We start from the raw sequence: 26,385 nt of genomic DNA on the forward strand, positions 1-26,385 counted from the left end.
CGAACATGAAGTCGTGGTCCCTTCCTCGCTCTTTTTCGTTTTTCGCACCTTCTGGCCTACCGCCATGCGATCGACAGAATAACGGGTACCCCTGAAATGTGCGTGCTCCAGTGTTACTCCACCAAGCTCTGGCCAATGGCAAGCTGTAAAGGCACATATTTTTGGCAAAAGACTTCCCTCATTGGTCAGCGACAAGCCCAGCCTCCCTTTTTGTGGGTCTCGATACAGATGAGAGGTGAGAAATGACCGGGATGCATGTGCCTCTCGTTTCGATTTTTGAATGATGCATCCCGAGGCCCCAGGCGTCAGGGAATTGGGCTCCATCGCGCAATTTCCCAGCGACCCCGTCGTCCTCCCCCAACTCGCGCATTGCCCCCGTTTTCGCCGCGGTGTCCGGGTCTCGACGGTCCTCAGCTCCTTTTGACATTCCGCCTGTGCCTGCCTGGTCTTTGGTCTTTGTCCACTCTCTCAAACTCTTTCCACTCGCTCATCTTTTTTTCGGGGATGCGGTTGGTTTTTGAATCAAACAACAATCGCGGGCCACTCCTTGAAATCAATTGAATTTGGAAAATTCCGTCTGCCAGGTTCGGAGAAAGAACCTACCTACCTAGAGGTACCTACGGTGGCCGCCCCGCCGCTCCAGTCCGTCGGCAATCAGTCTCATCACTGCGCATTTGCACTGCACCTCACTGCACTGCAGTCTGCACCTGCCGCGCTACCAGGGCCCCTGCCCCTCTCATTGGACAGTGGCTTCCGTCTCTTTCACAGGTCCGTTCTTGTTGCCTTTCTTTCCCGTCGTTGGTTGCTCGTCCGTCCGTCGTCTCCGTCCCCAGCCAGCCAGTCTGCCTCTCAGTTTTGCCGCTCCCATTTTGTGTGTTCCCGCTCTCTCTCACTCGCTGTCTCCCACACACCCACCCACTCCGTCCCATTTCCACACCCACTCCCACTTTTGCGCCTTTAGTTTCGTACTTTCGGCCGGCCGCTCCCTCTCAAACAAAACCACTTCCGCTCCCTCCTCCACACCCACACTGTCGCTCCTTTCAATTCCGCTCCCTATTCTCGTGTGTGCGTGCCCGACAATTCCCATCGTTTGACCACAACACAATCATTATCCAAGACGACGACGATAACGATACCATCACGCTCACTTGCCCGGTCGCATCCCGACCCTCTATTTCCGTTCTTGACCATCGTCCACAAGTCACACTAACCATCTCGGCCCGCTCCAGCACCGTCGTCGAGTCATAGTCTTCCTTCGACCGACATCGATTGGAACAAAGGCAATGTCCAACCACTCGTGACCTCGTCAACCATCAACAAGGAATACCAAGGAATCCGCAAACAAAGGGAACAACAGGAGACAAGAAGAAGGGGCCAGCACCACTCCTTATCATCAGGCCTTTGAATTCCGCTTCATTCATATTCAATTCGACACGTAGGAGGTTAATTCCTTCCTTGTCCTTTTCAACTCCAAACCGCCAGGACTCTCGAAGGGTCCTGCGTTCATTGCGTTTGACCCAACCTCAAGCACAATCAGCACTCGAGGACAACGACAAGAACCCGACGACGACCTGATTGCTCGACCGTTGCCGTTACCCACGACTTGTTATCGTCACATCAAGACCTCGAAGGCCTTCAACCGTACACCATGAAGTCGATATCGGTACTGGTAACGGCTTTCGCCGCCAACTGCGCCATTGCGACAGCGCATCAACCCTTGGGCTCACTATTCGTCAGAGACGATCCACCATGGCCGACAATCGAAAAAGCCGCCTTTAACCAAAATACCTACCACGGCTGCTTCAACGATTCAGGCACCTTGAAGCTGAACACCACACGCATGAACACTCAACAAATGATGAATTTCGGCAATGGTCTAGAGAAGGATCTCGGTGTGTCGAGTGGTCTCTGTTTTCAATGGTGTAAGGGCAACCAGACGACCGTTGCCGCGATGAGTCAAGGAGATCAGTGTTGGTGCGGTACCGAATATCCGCCAGTGTCGGCCCAGACCGACATAGAAAATTGCGATATCACATGCTCGGGCTATAACTTGGAGTATTGTAAGTTACAGAGACTGGCTGAGTCATACCTTGTAAGATGCTAATCATTTTACAGGCGGTGGTGCCGATACGTGGAGCGTCTACAACTTGGGCGCTCCAACGGTTGTGAACTCAAAGCCTAAGACCTCCAGCACCAGCGCAGCACCAAGTTCAACAACTTCTGCGGCCAAGACGTCTAGCATCTCAAGCGCTGTATCCGCATCGACTGTCACCACTACCGAATCAGTCTCGTCCGACGATTCCAAGAAGGGAAAGAGCAACACGGCCGGAATCGTGGCAGGCACCGTGGTGGCTGTCGTTGTCGTCTTGTCCGCGGTTGGGGGTGTCTTCCTCTTTATGCGTCGCAAGCGGAACAAGGAGATTGAGGATGAGCATCGACGCAACGCTGCCGTCAATGCTTTCGTTGGCAAGCCGCCCAGCACCAGCGATGGGATGTCCATGGCAGACGCCCGACTCGACCCTGTCCTCGTGCAGAGGAGATTAAGTGATGGCAGTATCGCCGACAACCAAGACTACTCCAGGAGGATCCTTCGCGTACGTGGTTCTACATTTCAGCCTCTTGATCTACGCCATCAATCTAACTGACGATTTAATTAGGTTACAAATGCATGATCAAGTCACCAGTCGACGACAACAAAAAGACTTGCCTGTATTATACACTTTCATCACATCCGCATACTCGGCGTTAGGGAAACATTTCGGCTTATTACTGGTAGATCGATCACACGAACGAAAGCTCCTAGGCAGGCAATTCTTGGCACGAGAAAGGCGGATCATTCGGGCACAAAGTGGGTGTGACCCTTGAGAATCTGCCAGCCTCAGCGCTATTCTCTCCTTTACTCCCTTTTAGATATCAGCCAGTTCGGTCGTCCTTAAATGAACGACTCCTTTCCCTTGCTTGAGAATTTGCCTGCCTGACGGGCGACGATTTCGGTTCACCAGCACAAGACAGGAATGGTTTTCCACCCGCTGGCTTTTACCGAGATGTTTAGCCGAGGTGTGTTGCGGGAGTAGTTTCCTCCTTGAGCTGGGCCTCCTATCATTCGCTGGTATGCGTGTTTTCTTAAGCTTTGGGTTTTGACTGGAGTTAAGAAATTCCCTTCCCATGAGGAAACGGTCTCTAGTAATGCATTTCCGTACGTTTAGGCACGCAGGACCTATCCGATCTTGGAGAGAAAGCTGGCTTTAGACACGGATAATGGTACCTCGATTTCAAGAGTATACGGCGTTGTAGTTTTACACCATTCAACTGCTTTTCTTGCCTAATCTCCCGCTCTTATTTTGGGAAGGACACGACGAAGAACCGAACGGGTGGGAGAATGTTACTGCTGGGCACACAAAGTATATCACACCATGGTTGATACACTTAAGCTGGATGCGAACTAGAGGGAAAGAGACGCCAAGTCCTTACACATCCTTCTTTGGGCGAAGGGGAAAAAATGGAAGATTGTGGTTTCCAGCTCTTGTTGTTCATGGCACCGTTGTTGCATGGGGCGTGTCGGGTGTGGTTCTTTTTTCGGTTTGCTTGGTTCTTTTTTCTAGTTGCTTTAGACAGTAGTTGTTTTATTTTGAGATATCCCCTCCTTTGACATCGCGCGCTTGACTTGGTTGTACTGTCTTTATTCCTCTTGCCGTCCTCCATGCGCAAGAAGGTTCGTCATCACCAGAAGGCTTTGTGATATCTGGTTCCACATCTCACCACTCGTTCGCCCAAAGCCATTGATTGACCCACGACCTATTTCCGATCCGTTGTCAATCGGTCGAAATCGTCATTCAGAGACTGGATGCAGCAACCATATCGGAGAGGCCGTTCGTTGAGCTGCCAAGCACATCCCAACGCGGAAATCGGCACTACCCAAGTTGCAAGCGGAGCATTCCAAGAAAGCTCCAAGAAACCCCTAAATGGATGCCCCTGGGATGATCGACAAAGCTCAGAGTCTGATCACGTTCAGGTCGGAAACGACGGCGTGGGCGGAAAATAACGGCAGAGGCCAGGCATACTGCAGCGGTAGATTGTCAGACGCCGACGGCGGGATTATAACTATCTAGGATCAGGTAGTGTTAGCCCAAGCTAGCCAAGCAACCAAGGCACCAAAAGGAGATGTGAAGATGGTCGTGCTCGAGTCATGGGACACTTGGAATTACACAGACCATCAGGATCGACAGTGTTCCGCAGATCACGTTCTACTTTGCAAATGGCCCAAGGGCGCTTATATCGCAAGATGACCAAACACTGCGAGGGGTGGGCGATGGCTCGGTTATCGCATGTAATGGCACATATCCCATTACGACTCGGGAGTCGGATGAAACGACTTGGGCTTCACAGTCACTGCTGGACTAAAGAGTGCAAGTGAGGGTGAAGACGGGCAAAAAGACGGGGACCTACACTACACGGTATGACATGTGTGCGACGCGCTTCCTCTTGAACACCAAGACAAACTATATTCATTTTTCTTTGTTTTCTTCCTACCCATTGTCTTCTAGACAAAGTTTGTTCCAACTCGTAAGGTTTCCCGCTTCAGGTATCCTTCAATGTACCTTTAGGTCGGAAAACTTCCCTTTCACTAGTATCTCTTTGTTCCGACTTAACACACGTCTTCTCCATTACAGATTCGCACGTCCCTACACATCTATGTTCACATCGCCGGGTTTCCATGCTACCCACTCTCCGTGTCTTCCAACCAATTTAAGTGCTAATGGATTGGACTCGACTAGGGCCTAGAGCCAATTCCAGTCTGACTGATTCCATCACCAGGCATTGAGCATAACAGTGCCACAGGAAATAGACAAAGAAGTCTGGTAGGTACCATAGCTGGAAACGTTGGGCGGCATCTGGCCCAGATAAATTTTCTGACTGGTCGTTGTTCGTTGTCTCGAGTGCGATGCTCGAGGTACTCTAGTCCAGGGCGGTTCCTTCCCAAGTCATCCCGCTTCCCCCAAGTGCCCCTACCGATGGTTCTTTCCAGAAATCACATACTTTCCTATATGAGAACAATGAGAGGGTCTTTTTGAGAGTCAATTGAGCAAGTGGCACCAATGCTCTTGTGTTTGTTCCTTTCTTTTTTCTTCTTGAGATAGCGAGTCCGATTCCGCTTGCGGTGCTAGTTTTTCCGGCCGCGCAAAAAGTGATGCAATAGGTAACTTCCACAGATTTCGAAATCCAAGTCTTTTCCCTCACCACTTCCCTTACCTCATCCGCCTACCTTCAACCTTCTCAACTTGGCAACCTTCTACATGCAGTCTTGATCGTTATGGAAGGATCCTCAGCCTTTCGCCCTTCAGTTCCTTTTCCCGAACATTCTAGTCACTCGGAAGGCCTCGTCAACCGTCTGACACTACCGCCGCCGGCGAGACAACAACATATCAAACATCGGGAAAGTGATTCGATAGGGCGTCCAAATGAATTGGGTCAGAACCTGCCCACAATTCTCCAAGATAGGTTATATGTCTTCCTAAATTTTTTTCCATTATCCCGCGGCATTACCATTCCTCATCATCGACGTGACCATGTCCCATCCCCCCTTGGCAATAACACACAAATTCATATTTCCGCCCCCCAGCCTGGTTGTTCACACATTTCTCACCTCCTTCTCAAAGTTATTTGCAGGAGTGGGCTGGCATCCTCGTAAATAGCTCCACCGGTTCTGCCACCCCAGGTACAACCGTCTGTCAAGAAATCCAGAATTGTTAGAAACGTGCCCGGTCACTCTGTTTTCAATATGAATGGGTTTGTGCCACTTACCCATGATGTGTCCACCACCAACGGCGAATTCCTGACTAGATACCCCCATGAACCGGACGTTAGCAATCAATCTCTTCTTATAGTAGAGAAATTCGCGAGCAAACGATATCGACCCGCGTCGAGCATGCTAAGAGTAGAATCGGAATTATCTTACGCTGTCCATTGGTAATCCCCGTTGTAGTATGAATAAACATCTAACAACACCCCGGGAATGTCCTTGCAGAGTTCCAGGGCATTGCTTTGACCCTTAACGGTGTATGAGACACCGGTCCCTTGCGCCGCCAGGCCGCTCACACACTTGGAAGCGGCGTCAACATCGGCCCTCCAATTTTCGGAAGTAGCGCAAGTCCTGTTGAACCGCTTGACTTTCGCGGCGCCGTCGTGGGTGGACGCGGTGGCGTTGATGCTCTGGTAGTATGCCTCAACGGCCTGCTCAGGGGTGAGGGCGACTACATCGGGGTTCATGATGTCGGCGACCCACTGGGACCAGCTGAAGGGCTTGACCTCCTTCGCGGTGGTGACGGCAGTGGTGGGCGCGGCGACGGCGACAGTCGCAAGGACGGCGATGGTGGCGAACTTCATGGCGACCATTTTGACGGGATGGGGATGCTGGACTTGGTGAGGGAGAAAGAGAAGCTGATGAGTGCAGGTGAGGATGGGGGAGGGAATATCTCTACTTTGGTTTTGTGACTGACCTTCGTCCTTCTTATACTCCAATCTTCTTCCCTACCTCTAGAGGTCTTCTTCGCTTCGCGGCATGGCTAGAGGTAGGTAAGAAGAGCCTTCTACACTACTACCGTGGTAGTGCTCCTATCCTCAATCCGGACTGGCTTCACATACGGACGCTTTCCATGAGCCGAGCAGTGGAACTACTACTCCAAGGTCTCTTCCTCTTTTCGGTTACCTTCCCCGGATCCCAACCAATGCCCTTTGGCTGGAGCTATCCTCGGCTGCCGTCCCTGCACAGATACAACATCAACGTTCTTTCAAGTTTACCGCCTTTCCATCGTGGTATCGCCTTCTCTCCCCTGACATGAACGTTCCTGCATCTACTCACGACTTGATGATTGATGACGCGGAAATCAATCGTCATTTGCCTTTTATGCGGTAGTCTAACTCTGTCGCTAGAGTGAGAAACCAAAGAAAAGGCATCCGCTCAAACATTCCATTGTAAAAAAAATCACTGCCTGTTCATGTTCATCTCATCTTGCTTTTGCAGGGACCAGCCATGGAGAGCGCCAGCCAAATGACCCAACCACTCTCATGATGAATGCCAGGAAGTCACCATCGCCTTCGCTTATGGACGGCTGCCTAGATCGAAAACTGGGGCATCTCGAACCGAACCCTTTCCACGACCATTACATACCAAGTTGAACTCGAACCACCACCCAGACCCATGTCAACAAGCACACCTTACCTACATACTCATGCTTCTTCGTGATGCGCTACGCTACGTCTCCTAGAAGACGGACCGGGATTGCACGGATGATGGATGATGGGTCATGACCCTTGAGGCCGAGAGAGTTCAGTCAAGGGCCTCGGCGGAGCAGAAGCAGGCGATTGGGAGGTGTGACAGCCGGGAGTAGCGCTTGTTATTGGTTTAGTCTGATGGATGAAGGTGTGGAAGGTGGTTGAGGGCGAACTGGGCTTACATTCAGACAAGTTCTCATATCAACTTTGTAGGTAGGTAGCTATAGTAACCAAGACACAAACGGCAGCTCTAGTCCTGAAGGTTCTCAACAGTCCCTAGGCAAGTTTCAGAACATTCCACATGACTTCTCTCTTCATCCTCTTGCCACTCAAACTCAACTTCGACCTTCTCTATTTCACCTATGTATGGTGCCGTCCGCATCTTCATGTTGTCTAGTCTAGTCTTCAATCGGTCTAGAACCAACCTACCTCTACCTACGTGAAAAAGGTATCCACTTCCTTGCTGGGGTCATTTTCCGTGGTCTCGGACTTCTGTTAGCACACGGAGATACGTACATACATAGAGGTAGGGATCAGATAACTTTTGCCAATGCAGGAGGAGGCCCTGATCTTTGTGTAACCGGGCCGATTCTACATACTACCTAGCGAGGTAGGTACGATCCGACATCGTATAGAATTTGAGGCCTTCCCTTGGTGGTTCTAGCTGCTGTTTGTGAACCATACATAGGCTAAAAAAGTAGGGCGGTCACACAAAGCCAGGTAAGGTAAGGAACTTTAAGCGCGATTGTTCCCGGGCCACGTATGTACCTACGCACTGTCTCTGCGACTGTGCAGACAGCAGGTTAGAGGAGCCGCATGGAGGAGGAGTTGAGTTGTTGCCTTGTTGGTTGTTGGTTTGGGTTGGGTTGGCTTTAGCTTAGTTTTTTGTGGGGTGTGGTGGTATTCTTCAAGTCTAGCCGATGCTATGTGTACGTGTACTAGACTGCGTTTGTTCTGATACGCTTTTTAGAGAGCTGAGTGAGTTAGGTTCTCGCCTTGGGGTCCCGAATTGAGTTTAGTTGGGTGTTGAGTGGAGTTGAGTTGAGTTGACCGGAGTTGGTCAAGAAAAGTTCCTGAGTGAATCGAAGCGCTGTACGAAAACCGTACGAGAGAACAAACGCAGCCCTAGAACGTAGTGTACATAGTGGTCTAAAAGTGCTACATACAGCAGTGGGCTAGCCTGTAGAAGTGACCAGGGGGTGTAGATCATCCGGAAGACAAAAAATCATCTATGTACCGAACCACCTTTCCCCATCTCGCCCGCGTCGCTTCATCACCACATTGGCTGGGTTCATCGTTTCTAGCCGCGAAGTCATGTCACTTACTTCATGCTGAATTTGGGTATGTAACCCGGAGAGACTAGGTCAGATATGATCGTGCGGATCCTGTAGGGTTGCCGTATGGACTGACTGGGATAAACCGGAATCCAGACCTTATAGAAAACGCAGGGGTAAAAGTCTTGTGAGGCACTCGCATGGTAATTTTGGGGGCCCTCAAAGAGTGAGTACGTACACTACGTGGCTGTCGAATATATACTAAGCTTACATCCCGGATTCCGGCTTTGACAAAGTTCATCACCTTGAATTGGAGATTTTCCCGTTGCTTTTGGCTGTATGTACGCGGGTGTTGATGAAAATGGCAAGAAGCTTTCATATCAACCCTTCGTTGCCGGCCTGACGCGGTTTCCGGGTTTCCCAAGTTCATATGATACATTCTTCTAGATAGTTCTTTTCCGACACGTCCTTACGAACATCACCCAAGGTTCAGGCTGCCCGACCCTACAGAGCAAAAAAGACAAAACCTCCCTAGCAACACAGAACCTGAGAAATAATGACACTTCTTTTCAACAGACATGAGCCACCAAGCACAAAAACCGTTGCCCGTGACCCTCAACTCAACCCATTTTAACCTTCATCAGTGCCCTTGACCATACAGCAACACAGTGATGTACTGATTCGCAGGCATGATGATCTTACCACCGCTCATGTCACCCCAAGTGCAGGCGTCTGTCATGTTAGAGCAGAGTTAGCAAAACATACTTTTTGCAAGATGAGCCTCTGAAAGAATGAGGATGAGAGGAAGGGAAAAAAAAAAAAAAAAACCTCACCCATAATCAACCCCCCCGCCCTCGCCCAATACTCGGACGGTTCCTCCACATACAAATTACAATCCTTCTGCCCAACCATCTCCGACCTCCCGCTCGTGCTGCGGCAGATGGATTCCGAGCAAAAGGGAGGCGGCATGTGAACGGGCTTCTGTCCGCCTGCGGCCATCTTGTTGACGATGTAAACGGCGTCGGCGACAGGCATGCGCTTGGAGTTGCTGGGTTCGCAGGTTGCGCCAGCCCTTTTAGACAGCTCGGTACCAGTAGTGGTGGTGGTGGTGGTGGTGGTCCTGGTGCCATTGATGCTCTGGTAGTAGGCTTCGAGGGCTTGCTCTGGGGTGAGGGCGACGACGTTGGGGTTGAGGATGTCGTCTACCCATTTGGAGAAGCTGAAGGGCTTGGTTGCCGTGGATGTGGAGATGGAAGTGGAAGTGGAGGTGGAGACCGGGGCCGGAGCTGGGTCTGGGCCTGGGCCTGGGAATGGGGCGGCGATGGTGAGGGTCGCGAGCATCGTGGCGATGGTGGTGGTGAGCTTGAGGGAGACCATGTTGGCGGTTTTGGGTACAGGTTGGGTGCTAGCGTGATGACACTACACTACACTCAAGATGCGGTGATGTATTTGGGGTAAGGGACAAGTATCATCTTCTTTTCGTAGGACTTTGAGAGTATATATATTTGACCATTGTTATCGCCATTCTTCTGATCTGTTTGTCTCCTTCCCTTTTGAAGGTTCAAAGTTGCAGTTGAGCCAAAGACTATACTCTATCTCCGCCAAAAGGCCGAGCAAGAAGCAATATTGTGGCTGGTACTGTCATTTTGACTGTGTAGAGAGCAAGGTAAAGGAGCCTCATGAAGTTGTTGGAGGTTGGTTGAGGTTGGTTTTGTGGAGTGTGGTGGTATTATTCGAAATAGCCGGAGGCGCAGTGGTCTGAGAGCTACAGTAGTGTACCTACAGAAGCGCCCCAACGACCCAGCATGTAGAGGTATGTCGTGCGCACTGGAAAAGAAAGAAACTCACAAGGAGAAACTTGAAGGTTAAAAATTGCAAGAATGGGAATGTGTGGCACTTCAACCACCTCATTTCTCATTCTTCTTTTCACGAATTGCGGACTAAAAGACAGAAGTGGAATGGGTGGCCAATAAATGTCCGTCGGCGCGGGCCGTTCCCGCTAAAACGGGCCCCCCTTGCGTTAATTCAGGGTGGTGCACAAGCGCCATGGAGCGAACGTTAGGTGCGTGCACTATTGGTGGGCGCGGGGCGGGGCACCCAAAACCTCCGAGTGGCTGATCAGAAGAAGCATGAGTGGTCAGGAACGAACCCGAGGCGAGAGAACAAAAGTGGAAGTGGCTGGCTTGGGGTCCGTCGTTCCGTTGTTGACTTCCCCTCCACTTGACAAGCCGATTGACCGATCATGGAGTCGAAGAATTGCGGTCCGGGGGCTTGGGACGGCAGGAATCAGAGAACGTTGAAAGGCGACATGCAAGGAACTTCAGTCACGGATTGAAGGTGAAGCGGAAGAGGTTGAAAATTTTCAGGGAGCTTACTCAAGTTAGTACAAAGACTTGTGTTCAAATTGAAGCTCAATCAACACCGAGATACAATGACCCTTTCTCCAAGTACAGATGCGAAATCCGCAAAAGATAAAGCGCCAAAAAAAATAGCAAAAGAAATGCGCCAGCCGCGAATCGAACGCGGGGCCCATCGATGGCAACGATGGATTTTACCACTAAACCACTGGCGCGAGATAATGTTGATTGTTGAATTCTCGTAGACCATAGCACTATATCACTGTATCCATACACAGAGGGTTGCACAGTTCAAGTCTGTTTCAACACTTGAGAGCATCGTATCATTACGCCGCGAAGGCCTTAATCTCCCAATTCGCTCATACACAACCTCAACTGTTTACCTCACAAGGTAGTATTATTTTTGATACATACAACACTCCAGTACCTCATGTAAGACCTCTGTTGCGGGCATTATCGCGGAGTGTCTCCGTAGTCTTTCCTCTGACATAGATAGATACCGTGGTGAGGAGACAGACAAGATGACAGAGTCGGTCGAGGATGAACTGTTTGTTGGACCTGTCTTTCTCTTTGAAGACGGGCAGTAAGGCGTTCCCCACGAAGGCGAACGTCTGGCACGTGTGTTAGCTCTAAGTAACGAGATCGCAAGGGAGGTAAAGGTAAGACTGCGAGTATAAAAGTATACAAGGGTCTGGTCTGCGCTAGGTCCCTACACGGTACTCGGTTCCGGTTTGTGTACCACACTCAGACAAAGATCGACCTCAATCATTCAATGAGTGGCCACTGTTGACCAAGGTCATTTCTACAAGTGCAAAGAAAACGCGACTTTTTCTGTTCAATCGTAGATAAAGGCCGGCCTGATATCTGCGTAAGCTGTGGCAACACCCCCGGCGTGTTTCTGAAAGGACAATGTCTGAGGATTTGCACAAGGCACGAGATTCCTGCAAAAGCGCTGTCTCTCATCAGTCATCACACGCACTTTCAACCAGCTCAATCGAATGACATTGCGGTATATCCAGTCCTATCTACACGGGGCACTGAATGGGGGGTGGCAATGCAGGGAGGAAGGACAAAGACGTAGGGACTGCTACTTCTTGGAAAGTCCCAGGTGGGGAGGGGGGAGGGAGGGCAAGAACAGGAAGGTTACACGAGCGCTGGGTTAGGGTTATGAATGCTTCCTAGAAATTTCTACATGGTACCCACCCGTCCAGCGAAGAGATGATGGAACTCTTCCCAAACCACCAACAAGTCACAACTCCATGGCATTACTAAAAACGGCCAAAAAAGAAAAGATCACGAGCTTCATCGCGCTATCATGCCCACAGCCAGAATCGAACTGACGACCTCATCATTACTAGTGATGCGCTCTACCACTGAGCCATGCGGGCCTTGATGGTTATCCTGGCGTAGAAGATGGCCTTTTATCACTCATTCTCCACCAGGTTGCGGAGCCATCACTGCACCGATTTTGCACAGGATGTGTCCTTGTCCTTGAACGGCCGTACTCAAACTTCGCGTTACCTGTCATCAAGGGCCTCATCAACCCCAGTTTTCGAATCTCAGTACCCTGTCTCACCGCGGCTCGGCTTCCGGGATATCGATGACCATGATGCGGACCGACGGTTTGGGATTCGGCCAACAAATAATGTGTTGAAGGTACATGAAACAGCCGAGGCCGATGCAAACTAGGACGAACGAGTCAAGAACGAGAAGGCCGCCTAGGCCATTCGAAACATCGTCTAGGTCATGGTAGAAGTCCAGGCGTGGTACAGCTTCTGGCAAGAGTACTGAATCTCGGAATGGGCAGGTACATACCCTCGTCCTTCAATGTATCAACGTCCCAGAGAACACTGATTCTGAAGTGGGAAATATCACCTTGGTCCGTCAATGTCTTCCAAACGGAGGCTCCCTTCATTGACATAGCCGAGGAAACCACCAACCGCCCAAGGCCAGTCTCTCGTCGTAGCGACCCTATTAAACAGAAGGATTCGTACTACGATACACATATATATACAGTAGGAAGCCTTGGTCAGCAATGGCCACCCATTGTGTAATTGAGGCCGGTTGACCCTTGGATGACTGTGAGATATATACGATACCTAATGACCCCCGCCGGATCCGAGTATTGTGTAAGGCTCTTATGCGGCCCAGCACTGATCGGATCCTTGGTAATCAGCCCTAAGTCGTGTAACCTTCACCTCCCGTACGATTTCGTCACTCAGCAGCAAACAATATGCGTGGCGTTCACATCCACGATGAATGCTTGGTCCAGCACAGACCGAATCCTTGTTTATAAGCCTAAGGTAGTATAACTTTCAAATCCCTCGCTATTGGGTCATTTAAAGAGGCAAGAAGACATACAAGGCGTTCACATTCACGATGGATGCCTGGAGGTAGGTAGGTAGGTAGGCAGCTTCCTGTTCTTATAGAGAAGAAAAGAAGCCCTACCCCCGCGAAAGCAACAGTTCGTCCTCAACCGCCGTTTTCATATTCCCTTTCCCCTGCGATACTTATAACGCATCCCACCTCACCAGACCTCAACGAGATCTGCAATCTTGGAGCAGAAGAACCATGGCAGAGGCAGAACAGTTTGACTGGCGAGATCCCGGCCGTAATCCTCTCGTTACCGCCAATCTCACTCTCCGAGGCTTGGAAAAACGCATCAAAAAGCCCTGTGACAGCGACTGTGCCAAAGCCGCTACCAGATTCCTCGGTTATCTGCGGGGAACTCAAGACATCACAGGTCAGCAACGTCATATAAAGGGAAATCAGTTCAACATGGATTGGGATTTGCCTGTTTATCGGCTCGACAGCTTCATTTCGTCTTGTACCGACGACGACTTCACCGAGTACACCCTGGGCCAGGCCACCGACTGGTTCATCCACACGGCGGATGCTAGTTTGGAACATCTCGTTGACCATACCATCAAAACATGTCCCAAGAAGTTTTGCAGGTCCTTGAAATGGGAAGGCAATCCGGATGTTTCTGGCATCGGGGTGAGTAGAGCGTACCTTTTTTTTTTTTTTTTTTTTTCTTCGGCTGCAGTAACAACTTCCGTCTCACACGACAGTTCTGCAGGTTTATGCTGCGTTCATGGTCCAAGCCGCTCTCGCCACTCTGTTCCTGCTCTTCTACATTCGCTTTTATGTCAAAGATGTGGTGGACGTGAACAAACCTGAGGAGGAACCAACCCTCCCCAAGCAACTTCAAGGCAACGACAGCCCCACAGACCCTCAACCTACTTCCCAGCAACACGACGACCAGCCCGCCGCCCAAAAAGCGACCAAGCTGTTCGACCCCATCGCCTTCCGCGAAACCGCCGACAACTGCCTCGAGGTCTTTTGGGCCACCTGCTACGTCTTCGCCTTCACCTTCGTCATAGCCGCGGTCGTCTTCATCACTGACCATGATAACGACTCAACCGGCCGGGTCTACTCTGGCTATTTCACCTATCTGGGCGCCGTCAACTCCATCGCCGTGCTGATCTGTCTCTGGCCGTGGTTCCCCGGCCGGCACAAGTACCCGGTGCTGACCTTTTCCGGCCTGACCGTGCTCCTCTGCATGATGGCCGGCGTCAGCATCGCCTTTTTCAGAATCAGCCTGGGAGAAAACAAGACCACATTCGAAGCCAGGTGCCTGGGAACGGTGCATTCGGCTCAGTCCGTGCAGAAGCTGGTCAAGGGCACTCCCTATGCCGTCCTTGCGCTAATCGTTTTATGGGGCGGCTCCTTGCTGGTCATCCGGATCCGGACTCCCAAAATGACTGACAAGGGGAATGACACGGTCCTGACGCTCTATTTGGTTTTGACAGGCATCTTTGGCGGGTTCTTAGTCCTCACCAGCTTTGTTCTTGTCTGGCTTTCTCTGGGCTTCTTCCATTCCCTCCGCCAACATGCGGAGAATCTGTCGGGGTTGTCGTACGCGGAGAATGAGTGGGGTTTTGGTCAGGTCGCGGCTATTGTGGCGTGGGTGCCGGTCTTTGGGCAGTTCTCCGCGATAGTCATTCGTAAGTGGCCTCCTTCGAAGTTCTGGTCTTTCTCCATCTGCTGAGCTGTTCGTGTCTTTTGCTAACCATGTACCTACCTGCTCTCCAGGTGGACTCGCTAGACTTCTCCCTGTTGGGGCCAGAGAGCTGTTTGAACCCGTGCCCAAAGATCAGAGGGGAACGGCACGAGTGCTGGCTCGAGCCCTCCGCAATAGGAAACATCAACATACACAGCGGCATGAAAGCATGACGGCGGAAGCGGTGCCACTGTCGTCACTCCGAAGCATCAGCCATGACGAAGAAGATGTTGGGACGACATCGGCTGGGGCTGGGAGTCATGCACAATGATCTCGAGGCGGAACCTATCCGATGGAGATTGTTATGGAGCTCCGATGGTATGTGAGATGCGGTGATCCAGATCCAGATCTATCGAGTGGAAAATAAAGCGAGAAGCTCAAATCGCGTTTGGCAATGGATGCTGCATGACCTTGATGTCTTCACTCTCAATCTTCACTGATGAGTGCAAACGCTGTGATGAATGGATGGATGCTAAGGAATCGGCAATCGTAGCGCGAATAGAGTTGTTCGGGGTATTCAAGTTGGCAAGGACATCCGGCAAGTGGACAATAGAGTTGAACTTTGGATCGGAAACAAAGCCCATGGTCGAATCGGGCTTACTGGACTACTGTGATCGGGCGTCGATGAGAAAGAGGCATTCGAGTTGCGAGACGCGTGAGAAGCTGGTGGGGAGACAGAAGCTGGGTCTTGGACATGATCTTATAGACCACCCATTACCCCTCTTATCATCATGGCAGCCCTGTAACAGCATCACAAGCTCACCATCCTCTTGCTGACGAACGATGGATATGGTGGCGCCATGTTACACGCAAGTCCATCCCGGCCCATAAGAGAACTCTGGCCGCAATTACCATCGTATGTCAGTTGTTGAAGGGTGCAAATGTTTGGGACACTCTCAGGGATACAGCAATGGATCTAGCTGGCCTAGGTGATATAATGGGCGAGTTTTGAGGCAGCCATGTTGTCGATTATAATGGGGAGCGTTTGCCAAACGAGTTTTGACCTGTTCATTTGATGACTGAACTGGATACCTAAAGTAGAAAAGAAATAGACGCCGAATTGGGCAAAACAAATTCAGGGATGATCATGGGCTGCCATGGCTCGTTCGCGTCCGTTAAGTCTGAGGCTGGAATCATGGTGGCGGATGTTGAAGGACCAACGTTGACATCGGGGGGAAAGTCGTGTAGAATAGGTGAAAGGGAAGCCATGGAGATTGCCTGCCGGGATGAACAGATACCTCCCTATGCCGGCAATCACTGCGTCAGACTGCCTGCCGGACGCATTCCTTCAGACGCTGTAGAATTGCCCTGCCAGGTACTTGGGTCAGGTACTGGCAGGGAACCGCAGGCCCCGAACTGAGTCAAAAGCAAAAAAAAGTCACAATTGCTCAGTGCGGCGCGGCCGTGCCCCTCCAACCCGATCCCTCGCCCGGCCGTCCATCCATCCACCCCCTCCACCCTCGTGCCGTGTCCGACTTGATCTCCGACCTCGTCCCGTTCGACTCGACCATCCCGTCCGTAGCGGCATGCTGAATTTGATCCGACGAGTTACAGAGTCGATACCAATTGCACGCGCCAGCCGTTTCGTCGGATCACTCTTGAATCGCACCACCACTACTGGCAACCCGGTCGCCATCAATAATACCCCGCGCCAATTCCCGACTTGTTTGCGCCAACGCCAACACCTCGCCGACGACACCACCGACACCATGGCCGACAACACCAAGGGAACCAAGGAGGACATCAAGGCGCCCAAGCCGGCTGCCAGCCTCCAGATCAAGACCCCCAAGGGCACCCGTGACTGGCACGGCCCGGACATGCTCCTCCGTGAGCAGCTCTTGTATGCGCTTCCCGTCGCATTTGCCATTTCATGACCACTTTTTCTTTTCTGTTCTTGTTGCTGACACTCTTGTTTTCCTCAAATCATAGCCAGACTGTTGGCGACATCTTCAAGCGCCACGGCGGCACCCCCCTCGACACTCCCGTCTTCGAGCTTAGGGAAATTCTTGCCGGCAGTATGTCTCGACACCTACAATAGCCTAGCCGACCGAACTCGCCCGTATCAAGATTAGCTAACACTTGTACCTCAGAGTATGGCGAGGACTCCAAGCTCATTTACGACCTCCAGGACCAGGGTGGCGAGCTCTGCTCCCTCCGCTACGATCTTACCGTCCCCTTTGCCCGCTGGCTCGCCATGACCAGCACCCAGCAGGTCAAGCGCTACCACATCGCAAAGGTCTACCGTCGCGACCAGCCCGCCATTGCCCGCGGCCGCATGCGCGAGTTCCACCAGTGCGATTTCGACATTGCCGGTGTCTACGACCCCATGATCCCCGACGCCGAGATTCTGCGCATCATCGTCGAGGTCTTTGACGCTCTCAAGCTCGGCATCACCATCAAGCTCAACCACCGCAAGATCCTTGACGGTCTCTTTGCCGTCGCCGGTGTGCCCGCCGAGAAGATCCGCACCATCAGCTCCGCCGTCGACAAGCTCGACAAGATGCCCTGGGCCGACGTCAAGAAGGAGATGGTGGAGGAGAAGGGTCTGCCCGAGGAGGTTGCCGACAAGATTGGCGTCTACGTGCAAAACGCCGGCAACATCACCGACATCATCAACTACATCAAGGCCGACGCCGACCTACCCACCAACGACGACATCAAGGCCGGTATCCACGACATGGAGCTGCTCGCCGCCTACCTCGAGGCCCTTGAGGTCACCGACAAGGTCTCGTTCGACCTCTCGCTCGCCCGCGGTCTCGACTACTACACCGGCCTGATCTTCGAGGTCATCAACAAGCCCGAGCCCGTGGCTGATGGCGACAAGAAGAAGAAGAGCAAGAAGGACGACCCGGCCAGCCAGGTTGGTTCTATCGCCGCCGGCGGCCGCTACGACAACCTTGTCGGTATGTACGGCAAGAAGCAGATCCCCTGTGTCGGTATCTCGTTCGGTATCGACCGTATCTTCACCATCCTCAAGGCCCGCGGCGAGAACGACATCAAGAAGCGCGAGGTGGACGTGTTCGTCATGGCCTTTGGTGGCGGCAAGGACTTTGACGGTCTCCTTGTGGAGCGCATGAAGATTGCCAGGCAACTATGGAATGCGGGCATTCGCGCCGAGTACATGGCCAAGGCCAAGCCTAAACTGCAGGCTCAGTTCAAGGCTGCCGAGGGTACGCCTCTGGGTGTCATTCTGGGTGAGGAGGAGCTCAAGGCTGGTCAGGTCAGGTTGAAGAAGCTTGATCAGGGCCAGGGCCAGAAGGATGAGGGCAACCTGGTTCCTATTGAGAACTTGGCCGAGGAGGTCCAGAAGCTGTTGCTATAGATGATGTGTGGCCATTGTTTTGTGTGAAAGAAAATAGATTCCCCAGGTATTGAGCGGGTGTTTGGTTATTCTCGATTCTGTTTTCTCACATTTTTGGTATGCTTGTATGCTTGTGATAATGTACAATGGCCCTCTACCTGCCGTCCTTCTTTCTCTCCTAACTTGATGTCTCACAACACTTCTGATTTTAGCCGCCCCTCTAAGGGGCATTAACCCCAACCCTCGCCTTCACCGGCACCAACCCCCACGTCCTCCAGAACTCTCTCGAATCATACGCCCTTCCCATGAGCTCCATACTCCTCGGCAGCGCCTGCACCCCCTCCTCCTCCATCAACTCCATCACCCACTTCGCCTGCTCCCTCGGCTCCCCGTCTTCCTGTCCCTCGGTAGCCCACCCCATCAACAAACTCCACCAATCATACACAAACCCATCCGTCAACATCCACCTCTGCCCCTTTCCATGCTCCTCCCACTTCTTCTTCTTCTTCTCCTTCTCTCCGCCCTCCTTCTTCTTCTCATCCTCACAAGTCGTGATGATCTTAAACACAGCCCTTGCAATATCCAATCCATGAATCATGTGCAAACTCGTCTTGTGCCTCAACGCCTCCTTTGAGAAGGCAACCCTGCTCACCCAATTGCGCGGATCCCTCGCCCCGCCCCACAGCCCAGAGAGCGCAAGCACCATGCCGTCCACCACCGACGAAGCAAGCAGTTCGTCTTCAGCTATGGCGCGCGGGTCCGTGGTCAAGTAAGGAGAGTGTCGCGTCGTGAAGCTAAAGGGTTTTTTGTTATTCTTCGCAGCAGCAGCAGCAGCGGCTTGTTCCGCCTCAGCCTTAGCCCTCGCCTCCCTTTCTGCCTGCTGCTCTTCTGGACTTTTGGCGCCGTGGCGTTTCCTCCGCCCTTCTACTTGCCAGATACCCGTGCTGCCGAGCTGGATGAACCTGTACTTTTCTTGGGAAGGGGTTTGAGGGTGCGTGGCTTGGTAGGTTTCTGTGAGCCAGGTACTTTGGCCTTTGCCTGTTAGGGGGAAGGTGATGAGGATGTAGCGCGCGCGCGGCAGGTTGGCGATGGGAGTGGGGTCTTTGGAGTCGGGGTCGAAGCGGAAGGGGATGGTGTCGATGCCGCAGACGGGACGGCCGGTGGTGGTGGTTGCGGCGAAGGTGAGGGAGTCGGGGTGTTGTTGGAGGAGGGGGATGAGGAAGGTGGCGGTCCAGCCGGCGCCGAGGATGAGGAGGTCGACGCCTTCCATTTTTGTTTTTTGTTGGTTTTGGTTTAGTAAGTATTTTGAGGTGGGTGAAAGAGAGTGGTTTGGCGATGGAAGAGAGTGAGGTCGTGGATTGTTGGGTAAATTGGGGGTTGACAGCTGTTGATGTTTTGTAGTGTAGGCCGAGCACGGATAGAAGTTCCGATTGGCGGGGTCGTTTATTTATGGTTTACCTATTTCGGGTTAGCATGTCCCGATGACATCGTTCGGCCGGTGGCTGCCGCGATCGGGCGGAGTGGAGTGCATCTTTTCTTCGGCGTGCATCAGCGACGGACCGGGACAGCCAGCCGGACGGACCAACAACGGATGCAACTGAAGCGAAGCTTGGGGGCATGATGTTGGTGACGATTGCATGCATAAACATGGGGAGACTAATGCGTGACAAATGTCAAAGCGACATGATCAGTTTGGTGTTGAATTTTCCTCCTGTTTTCCATCATTCGAAGTGTTGTAGCTAGGGGTCGATAGATACCGTAAATCTGGGACTTTTACCTTACTTTACACTTTTCCTTACTGTAAGACACGTAAATATCTATGCGCAGAGTCCGTGCGCCCATCTAGATTCTACAGTATAGCAGTTAACTCTAAATAATCTCTAGCGCTCTTACAATTAGGTTAATCGCTAGAATTACTATATTTCTATATACTAATTTGCCTTTTACTTTCGCCGTTACTAATTCTTTATTTATATTATACTATAATACCTCCCCAATAATATCTTTAAATTGTATAGAGGGAGTTTAACCTTATTAATAACTCTAATTATATTTATTAATATACCTTCTACCATTACTATTAATATTGAGCCGCCGCTAATATTACCTACCTTCGCAACTATTTTACTAAATATAAGGGTATAACGAACGGCAGTCTAATCTGCCTAAATAAAATAGCTAAAAGTAAGAACTATTAAAGTTATTCGGTAAAGCCAAAGGGTTCACAATAAGTATGCTCGTAATACTAGTCTTAATAATAATAATTAAATTATATTAATTATTATCGAACTATCTAACAATCTGAATTCTCTAATCGTCCCTATATATTCCTATATTTATTCCTAATTCCTTAGTTCTTAAATATCCATTATAATAATAGCTTACTAATAGTATTAGTTTACCGTAAACCCCGGCTTACTAATAAACATCGGTTTATTATAAGCCTTAGCTTACTAGTAAATTAATATATTTAGTAAACCTATATATACCTACGCGCCCTTCCTAATTAATTTAGTTTCTAAGGGTTATATTATTATTCTTAGGCGGGGCTATTGGGTCCTAGCGATTTAAGCGGCCCCTATATTATTTAAATTCGTAATATAATACCTCCCTTCTTTAATTATTATCTTCGATAGTTTTATTAATTCTTCTAATATCTTTGCTCTATTCTTATTTCTACTACTACCCCTATTTTAAATATAATAAATTCTTCTTCCTTTTATTACCTGCTATTATATTTAATTGTATTTCCAAACGTTCTTCTATATCGTTTGGCCGACGGTAGAATTTATTAATTTATATCGAATCTTTTAACTCTATAATTATATTTTACTAATACTATTCTAATTGCAAATTTATTTATAAGAAGCTTCTAGGGCACCCGAAGTATAGTAAATATATTTGTAGTGTTCGTTTTTATAAAGAAATTAACTATAATTCGGAATATAAATTATTTAATATTATTTAATAGTCTTTTACTAATTATATAGTAGTATAAATAATTGTAGAGAATAAGAAATTAAAGTAGGAGTAGGAAGTACTCCTAAAGATAGTATACAATAGCGTCCTTCGTTTATTTAAAGTAAAGTATTAATAGGAAGAATTAGTAGTAAAGGCTAATAATATATTTCGGGTCGCTATAACCGAATTAGAAGTTTAGGAAGAAGAGGATAGGGCGGCTAAGAAAGAGCCTTCGCCTCTACCCGAAGAAACTCTTATAGTAATATTTATATTTATTACTTCTATACCCGTCGATTAGGTTTTACTAAATATATTGGCCTTCCTTACTTCTTAATTAAATAATCTTCCAACCCCGGCTAATCTAGGTTCCTATAATAGAATTCCTTTAATTTTATAAGACAATTTAAATTTTTAATAGGTTCCTATATATTATTTTTTAGGCCGAATCTATCCTATTTAATAAGGTACTCCAATTCTCCTTCCTCTATCTTTAAATTTAAAATTTGTTCTATATTCTATTCTTCTTCCTCATTTTTAATACTAATTCGTATATTAACTCGTATATTTTTAAATATTAATTCTAATAGTACGATGTAGAATAAATATAATCTTAATTTTATAGTATTAGGAATATTTAATTAATATACTATATTAGAAATTTTCTTTTTAATTTTAAATAGTCCTACCCGCCGGTTATCGAATTTCTTATTAGGCTTCTTTATTTTAAGGTTTCTAATTAATAAAAGGACTTTATCTCCTTCTTTAAAGTAAAGTCCCTCGAACCTTTTTAAATTAAAGTATCGGCTTATCCTTTATTTAACGAATTCTAATTCTCCTTTAAATTTTTTATATAGTATATATAGCTTTTTAGCCTTTATTGAAGCCCTAGGAACGTTCGTATTTAGTCCCTCTAAGAGTTCTAGCTCGTACTTGTAATTTGTAAAGAAAAGTAAAACCTTCGTAGTTTCTATAGGAGAAGTATTATATATTTATTATACTATAAGTAATAATTCTATTTAATTATTTTATTCGAAATTAAAATAATTCCTTAAATATTATTCTATAATTTAATTAATCCTTTCTATTTATTTATTTATCTATAGGTAGTATACTATTAATATTTTATTCTTAGTACCGAATTTAATTATTAATATTTATTAAAATTTGGATACGAACTTAGTATCCCTATTTATAATCTATTCCTTCGGCCAACTATATACCGAAATAATATTATAATAAATTATATTTATAAATTATTCTATTAATTATATTTCTTTATAAAGTAAAAAATAATTCTACCTAATCAACCTATTTACTATTATTAAAATACTATTATGAATAATTCTTATTATAGTATTTATAGATAGTAGTAATTTAATAATAAAATTTATAATTACCGAACTCTATAATCTTTTTATAATTTCTAAGGGTTCGAAGAATCTATATAATTTATATTTTATAATCCTAATTTTATTATAATACTTATAGGCCTACAATATTCGAGCTACTTCAGTTTTTATTCCTAAAAAATTGTAGTATTACTGTATCCGTACTATAATTTTAGTAATACCTATATATCCTCCTATTTTAAACGTATATATCCTTATAATAAATATTTTGTATTACTTAGGCTAAACGTAGGCCTTATTATAATACTATAATTTATTATTCTAAAAAACGATTCCGTCTTCTTAATTATCCTCCCGTCTCTATTATTCCTTAGGGGTAATAATAATAATATAAAATTTAAAGTCCTATATTTTAACCCTATAAATAATATAATATTCTATCTATTTTTATAAAGGGTATATAAATAATTTATTTAATTATTCTTAAAATAAAAGTATAAAGGCTTCCGTAATATCTTTTATATAGTTTACCCGACGGTTTAAAGCGTTAATTCAGGTATTCTCTAAACCTTTTTTATAATTAATTCTAAGATTGAATTCTAATAAAAATTCGGCCTATTATATCTAACGGCTATTAAATACTTTAATAATCGTAAAGTACCGAAGGTTATTATAATTAGTATAGATTTATATTTTATATGTAGTATTATTAGAATATAGCTTCTATTTTCAAAATACTTCGATAATAGTTAAGAATTCTTTATTATAAATAGGATAATTACGACGGGGTCCTTCCAATTTCTTAAAGAAGAAAATTATAGGATATAATTTCCTATATTCGTTATATTATTCTAATTATTCTTTAGTAATATAATTTAATATATCGGTCTTAATTTTAAAGGGTTTATTTAGGTTAGGAAGTTTTAGTATAGGGTCTATAGTAATAGCGTTGTAAATAGCCTTAAAGGCTTCTTTTTCTTCCTTTCCCTATATAAAAGTGGCCTCTTTCTTAATAAATTTATATAATAGCCTAACAATCTTCTTGTAGTCCTATATAATTATTTAATAGAAATTAATAAATTTTAAAAATCTATAGACTTTAATTATATTTTTAAATATAGATTAATTCCGTACGGCTTCTATTTTATTTGATTTTATCCTAACCTCGTTCTTTAAAATTAAATACCTAAGAAATATAGTCTCTCTTATATAGAATTCGCTCTTCTCTATATTAATAGAGAATTTATATTCGTATAGTATATTTAATACTTTCTTTACATATTCCTTATATTCTACGAAAGTTTTAAAATAAATAAAAATATTATTTAAATAATAAATAGCGAATTTATTGAAGTACGGGCGAATTATATAATTAATAATAGATTAAAATATTGTAAATATATTAATTAACCCGAAGGGTATATGAAATATTATTTTCTATTTATTTCCTTTTTTAATTCGGATATAGGTATAAATAATAAATAAATTAAAGTACGTAAAATATCGTACTCCTCCTAATTAATTTCGGATATATAAAATTAATAATAAGGGATAATTATTTCTTATAATCTTTTAATTTAATTACTTATAATCTATATAAAGGTATAATTTTCCGTCCTTTTTTAGTATAAAAAGGATAGGGTACTCTACTAATAATATAAATTCCTAAATATATCCTTATTTTAAATTTTTATTTAAATATTCCTTTAATTCTATATTTTACTTTTTATTAATATAATATACTTTAAAGAATTTAAATTTAATTCCTTCCTTAAATTTAATTTTATAGTCCTATAATTCTTATAATAATAATTTTTCAAAGTACTTACTAACAAAAGCCGGGTATCCTTAATATTTAATTAGGATTATTATTTTTAGTTTTTCTACTTATTAATTTTAGTAATAGTTAAATTTATATTAAATATTAATTATTAATACTTTTACTAATATTATTAACCCTTCTTCTATAATTTTATTACTTTTATTGATAATATAGATTATAATTTTTTATACTATTTATAATAGGACTATAGGAATATTACTTCCCTAGTTTACTTTCTGCTATACTCCGGGTTTCCAATTAATAATTAGGTATATTTTAAAATATAAACGGCCACCTTCCTTCTAATTAATATTTAAATTGTATATTATATATTATAAATACCTTAGGATTATATTTTTAAATAGCCTTATTTTAACGACGTCGAAATTAACTTCGACCGTTTTACCTTCTACTATAATAGGGAGTAATAAAATTTCCTATTTTACAATTTATATTTCGAAAGGTCCTTTTATTATAAAGGGAGCCTTTTTTTTCTTTCAAAGAATCCTTAATTAAGTAACGAATTTAAATAAAATAAAATTCAATTAAATTCCGGAATCTATTAATATAAAAGTTTAGTAATTCTTCTAATAGGCTATAATTTTAAATTGCTAATCCTCTTTCCCTTTTTCTATAATTACGACCTTTATAAGTACTATAGGGTCTTAAATTTTATTTTTCCAGCAGCTATATCGTTGGATAATCCTTTTTATTTAAGGATTTAATTTTCGTCGGGCTTCCCTAAAGGCCCTAAACCGTTTCCTAATTCCTAATAATAATTATTGAAAGCGTCCTCTTCCTTAAATTCGGGTTCGTCTAGCGAATAATATTTCTATAACTATACTAAGTAGGTGGTTTTTTTATTTTTAATACTTTTAATTATATTAATTTATTGGATATAATATATAATTTCTACTTTGTATACTTATACTTTTTATTTTATATAAATAGGATAATTAGACATTAAATACTATTACTATTAGGGGTTAGCCTCTCCCTATCTTAGATAAATATAAATATTATAGGGGTATATGATAAATCTTTTAAATATTAATTATTCGTCTATTTGTATAAAGGGACGTAGGCTAAATATAAATTATTTATTTATAATAAAGGTAGTCTATAAGTCTCTTCAGTTAAAAATACGTATAACAAGTTTAAATTATCCCTATTAATCTAATTTCCTAATGGGCTAAAAATAATTATCCTACTTCTTTCTATAATATTTGGAATAATTATAAATAACGTACTAAAACTATACTATTTAATAATAGGCGACATAAAAGGGGTATATTTATATAATATCTCTTATAACTAATTAATATACTTTAAAAAGCTCTAAAATTTACTCCCAAATAGCTTACAATTTCCCTTTAATAATAATTACTCGTTTCTTCTAAAAGGCTTCCTATTTTTCGTTCTTTCCGTTCTTATTTAAATAGAATTACTATAGTTCTATCTAATATTTTTTAACGGCCTAATCAGGGTAGTTACATTAATATAAATTAATGAATTTATAATTATTAAATCCTTTGGGTATAAACGCTAGGGGTAAAATTAATAGTAGAATAATATTTATTATATATATAATTATAAAGAGAATTCGGTCGGTATTGGGGAAGTTATTAATTTCTTCCTATATTAGGGTTCGGTACGTCCGTACTTAAAGTATATTATTATCCTATACCTCCTTTTTAAAATCCTTTTTATTAAATCCTTCCTATTTATATTTATTATTAACCTCCTACTAAGCTTCCTAATTGAAATTTATAGTTCTATTTATAGCGTTTTCTAAATTATTTTAACTATATTCGGTATTAGCAATTTTAATTACCCTAACTCCTTCTACTAGAATAATTTCCATTTTCCTTTAATTTAATTATTTAAACGTATAGTAATCTTTCTTTATATACCTAATTTTATTATAATTAAAGTATTTAACCTTCAAAAGGTCTTATTTATTTTAATTAATTTAAACTATATCGA

General features: G+C 45.1%; 6 protein-coding genes across 6 annotated transcripts; 3 read left to right on the plus strand and 3 right to left on the minus strand.

Moving 5' to 3' along the window:
• Positions 1-951: 951 nt before the first annotated feature.
• On the plus strand, positions 952-3,665 carry NEUTE1DRAFT_117672 (uncharacterized protein; the record flags this gene model as incomplete). Its single annotated transcript, XM_009854703.1, has 3 exons — positions 952-2,060; positions 2,116-2,594; positions 2,658-3,665. The coding sequence occupies 3 exons, from the start codon at positions 1,649-1,651 to the stop codon at positions 2,670-2,672; spliced, it is 906 nt and encodes a 301-aa protein (XP_009853005.1).
• A 1,756-nt stretch (positions 3,666-5,421) lies between these two features.
• On the minus strand, positions 5,422-6,463 carry NEUTE1DRAFT_117673 (uncharacterized protein; the record flags this gene model as incomplete). The annotated part of the gene is made up of 3 exons (XM_009854704.1): positions 5,422-5,726; positions 5,803-5,837; positions 5,957-6,463. 3 exons carry the CDS (start codon positions 6,391-6,393, stop codon positions 5,641-5,643), a joined length of 558 nt encoding a protein of 185 aa, XP_009853006.1.
• Positions 6,464-8,837: 2,374 nt separating this feature from the next.
• NEUTE1DRAFT_117674 (uncharacterized protein) lies at positions 8,838-9,997 on the minus strand (the record flags this gene model as incomplete). The annotated part of the gene is made up of 2 exons (XM_009854705.1): positions 8,838-9,278; positions 9,380-9,997. The coding sequence occupies 2 exons, from the start codon at positions 9,921-9,923 to the stop codon at positions 9,187-9,189; spliced, it is 636 nt and encodes a 211-aa protein (XP_009853007.1).
• Positions 9,998-13,681: 3,684 nt separating this feature from the next.
• NEUTE1DRAFT_85234 (uncharacterized protein) lies at positions 13,682-15,374 on the plus strand (the record flags this gene model as incomplete). The annotated part of the gene is made up of 3 exons (XM_009854706.1): positions 13,682-13,900; positions 13,983-14,910; positions 14,999-15,374. 3 exons carry the CDS (start codon positions 13,682-13,684, stop codon positions 15,235-15,237), a joined length of 1,386 nt encoding a protein of 461 aa, XP_009853008.1.
• Positions 15,375-16,675: 1,301 nt separating this feature from the next.
• Positions 16,676-18,288, plus strand: NEUTE1DRAFT_46170 (histidyl-tRNA synthetase mitochondrial precursor; the record flags this gene model as incomplete). The annotated part of the gene is made up of 3 exons (XM_009854418.1): positions 16,676-16,806; positions 16,896-16,981; positions 17,057-18,288. 3 exons carry the CDS (start codon positions 16,676-16,678, stop codon positions 18,286-18,288), a joined length of 1,449 nt encoding a protein of 482 aa, XP_009852720.1.
• Positions 18,289-18,487: 199 nt separating this feature from the next.
• Positions 18,488-19,537, minus strand: NEUTE1DRAFT_139409 (uncharacterized protein; the record flags this gene model as incomplete). The annotated part of the gene is made up of 1 exon (XM_009854707.1): positions 18,488-19,537. The coding sequence occupies one exon, from the start codon at positions 19,535-19,537 to the stop codon at positions 18,488-18,490; it is 1,050 nt and encodes a 349-aa protein (XP_009853009.1).
• Between the last annotated feature and the right edge of the window lie 6,848 nt (positions 19,538-26,385).

This window comes from Neurospora tetrasperma (assembly GCF_000213175.1).
Source record: "Neurospora tetrasperma FGSC 2508 unplaced genomic scaffold NEUTE1scaffold_5, whole genome shotgun sequence".
Taxonomy (NCBI): Eukaryota; Fungi; Ascomycota; class Sordariomycetes; order Sordariales; family Sordariaceae; genus Neurospora; species Neurospora tetrasperma.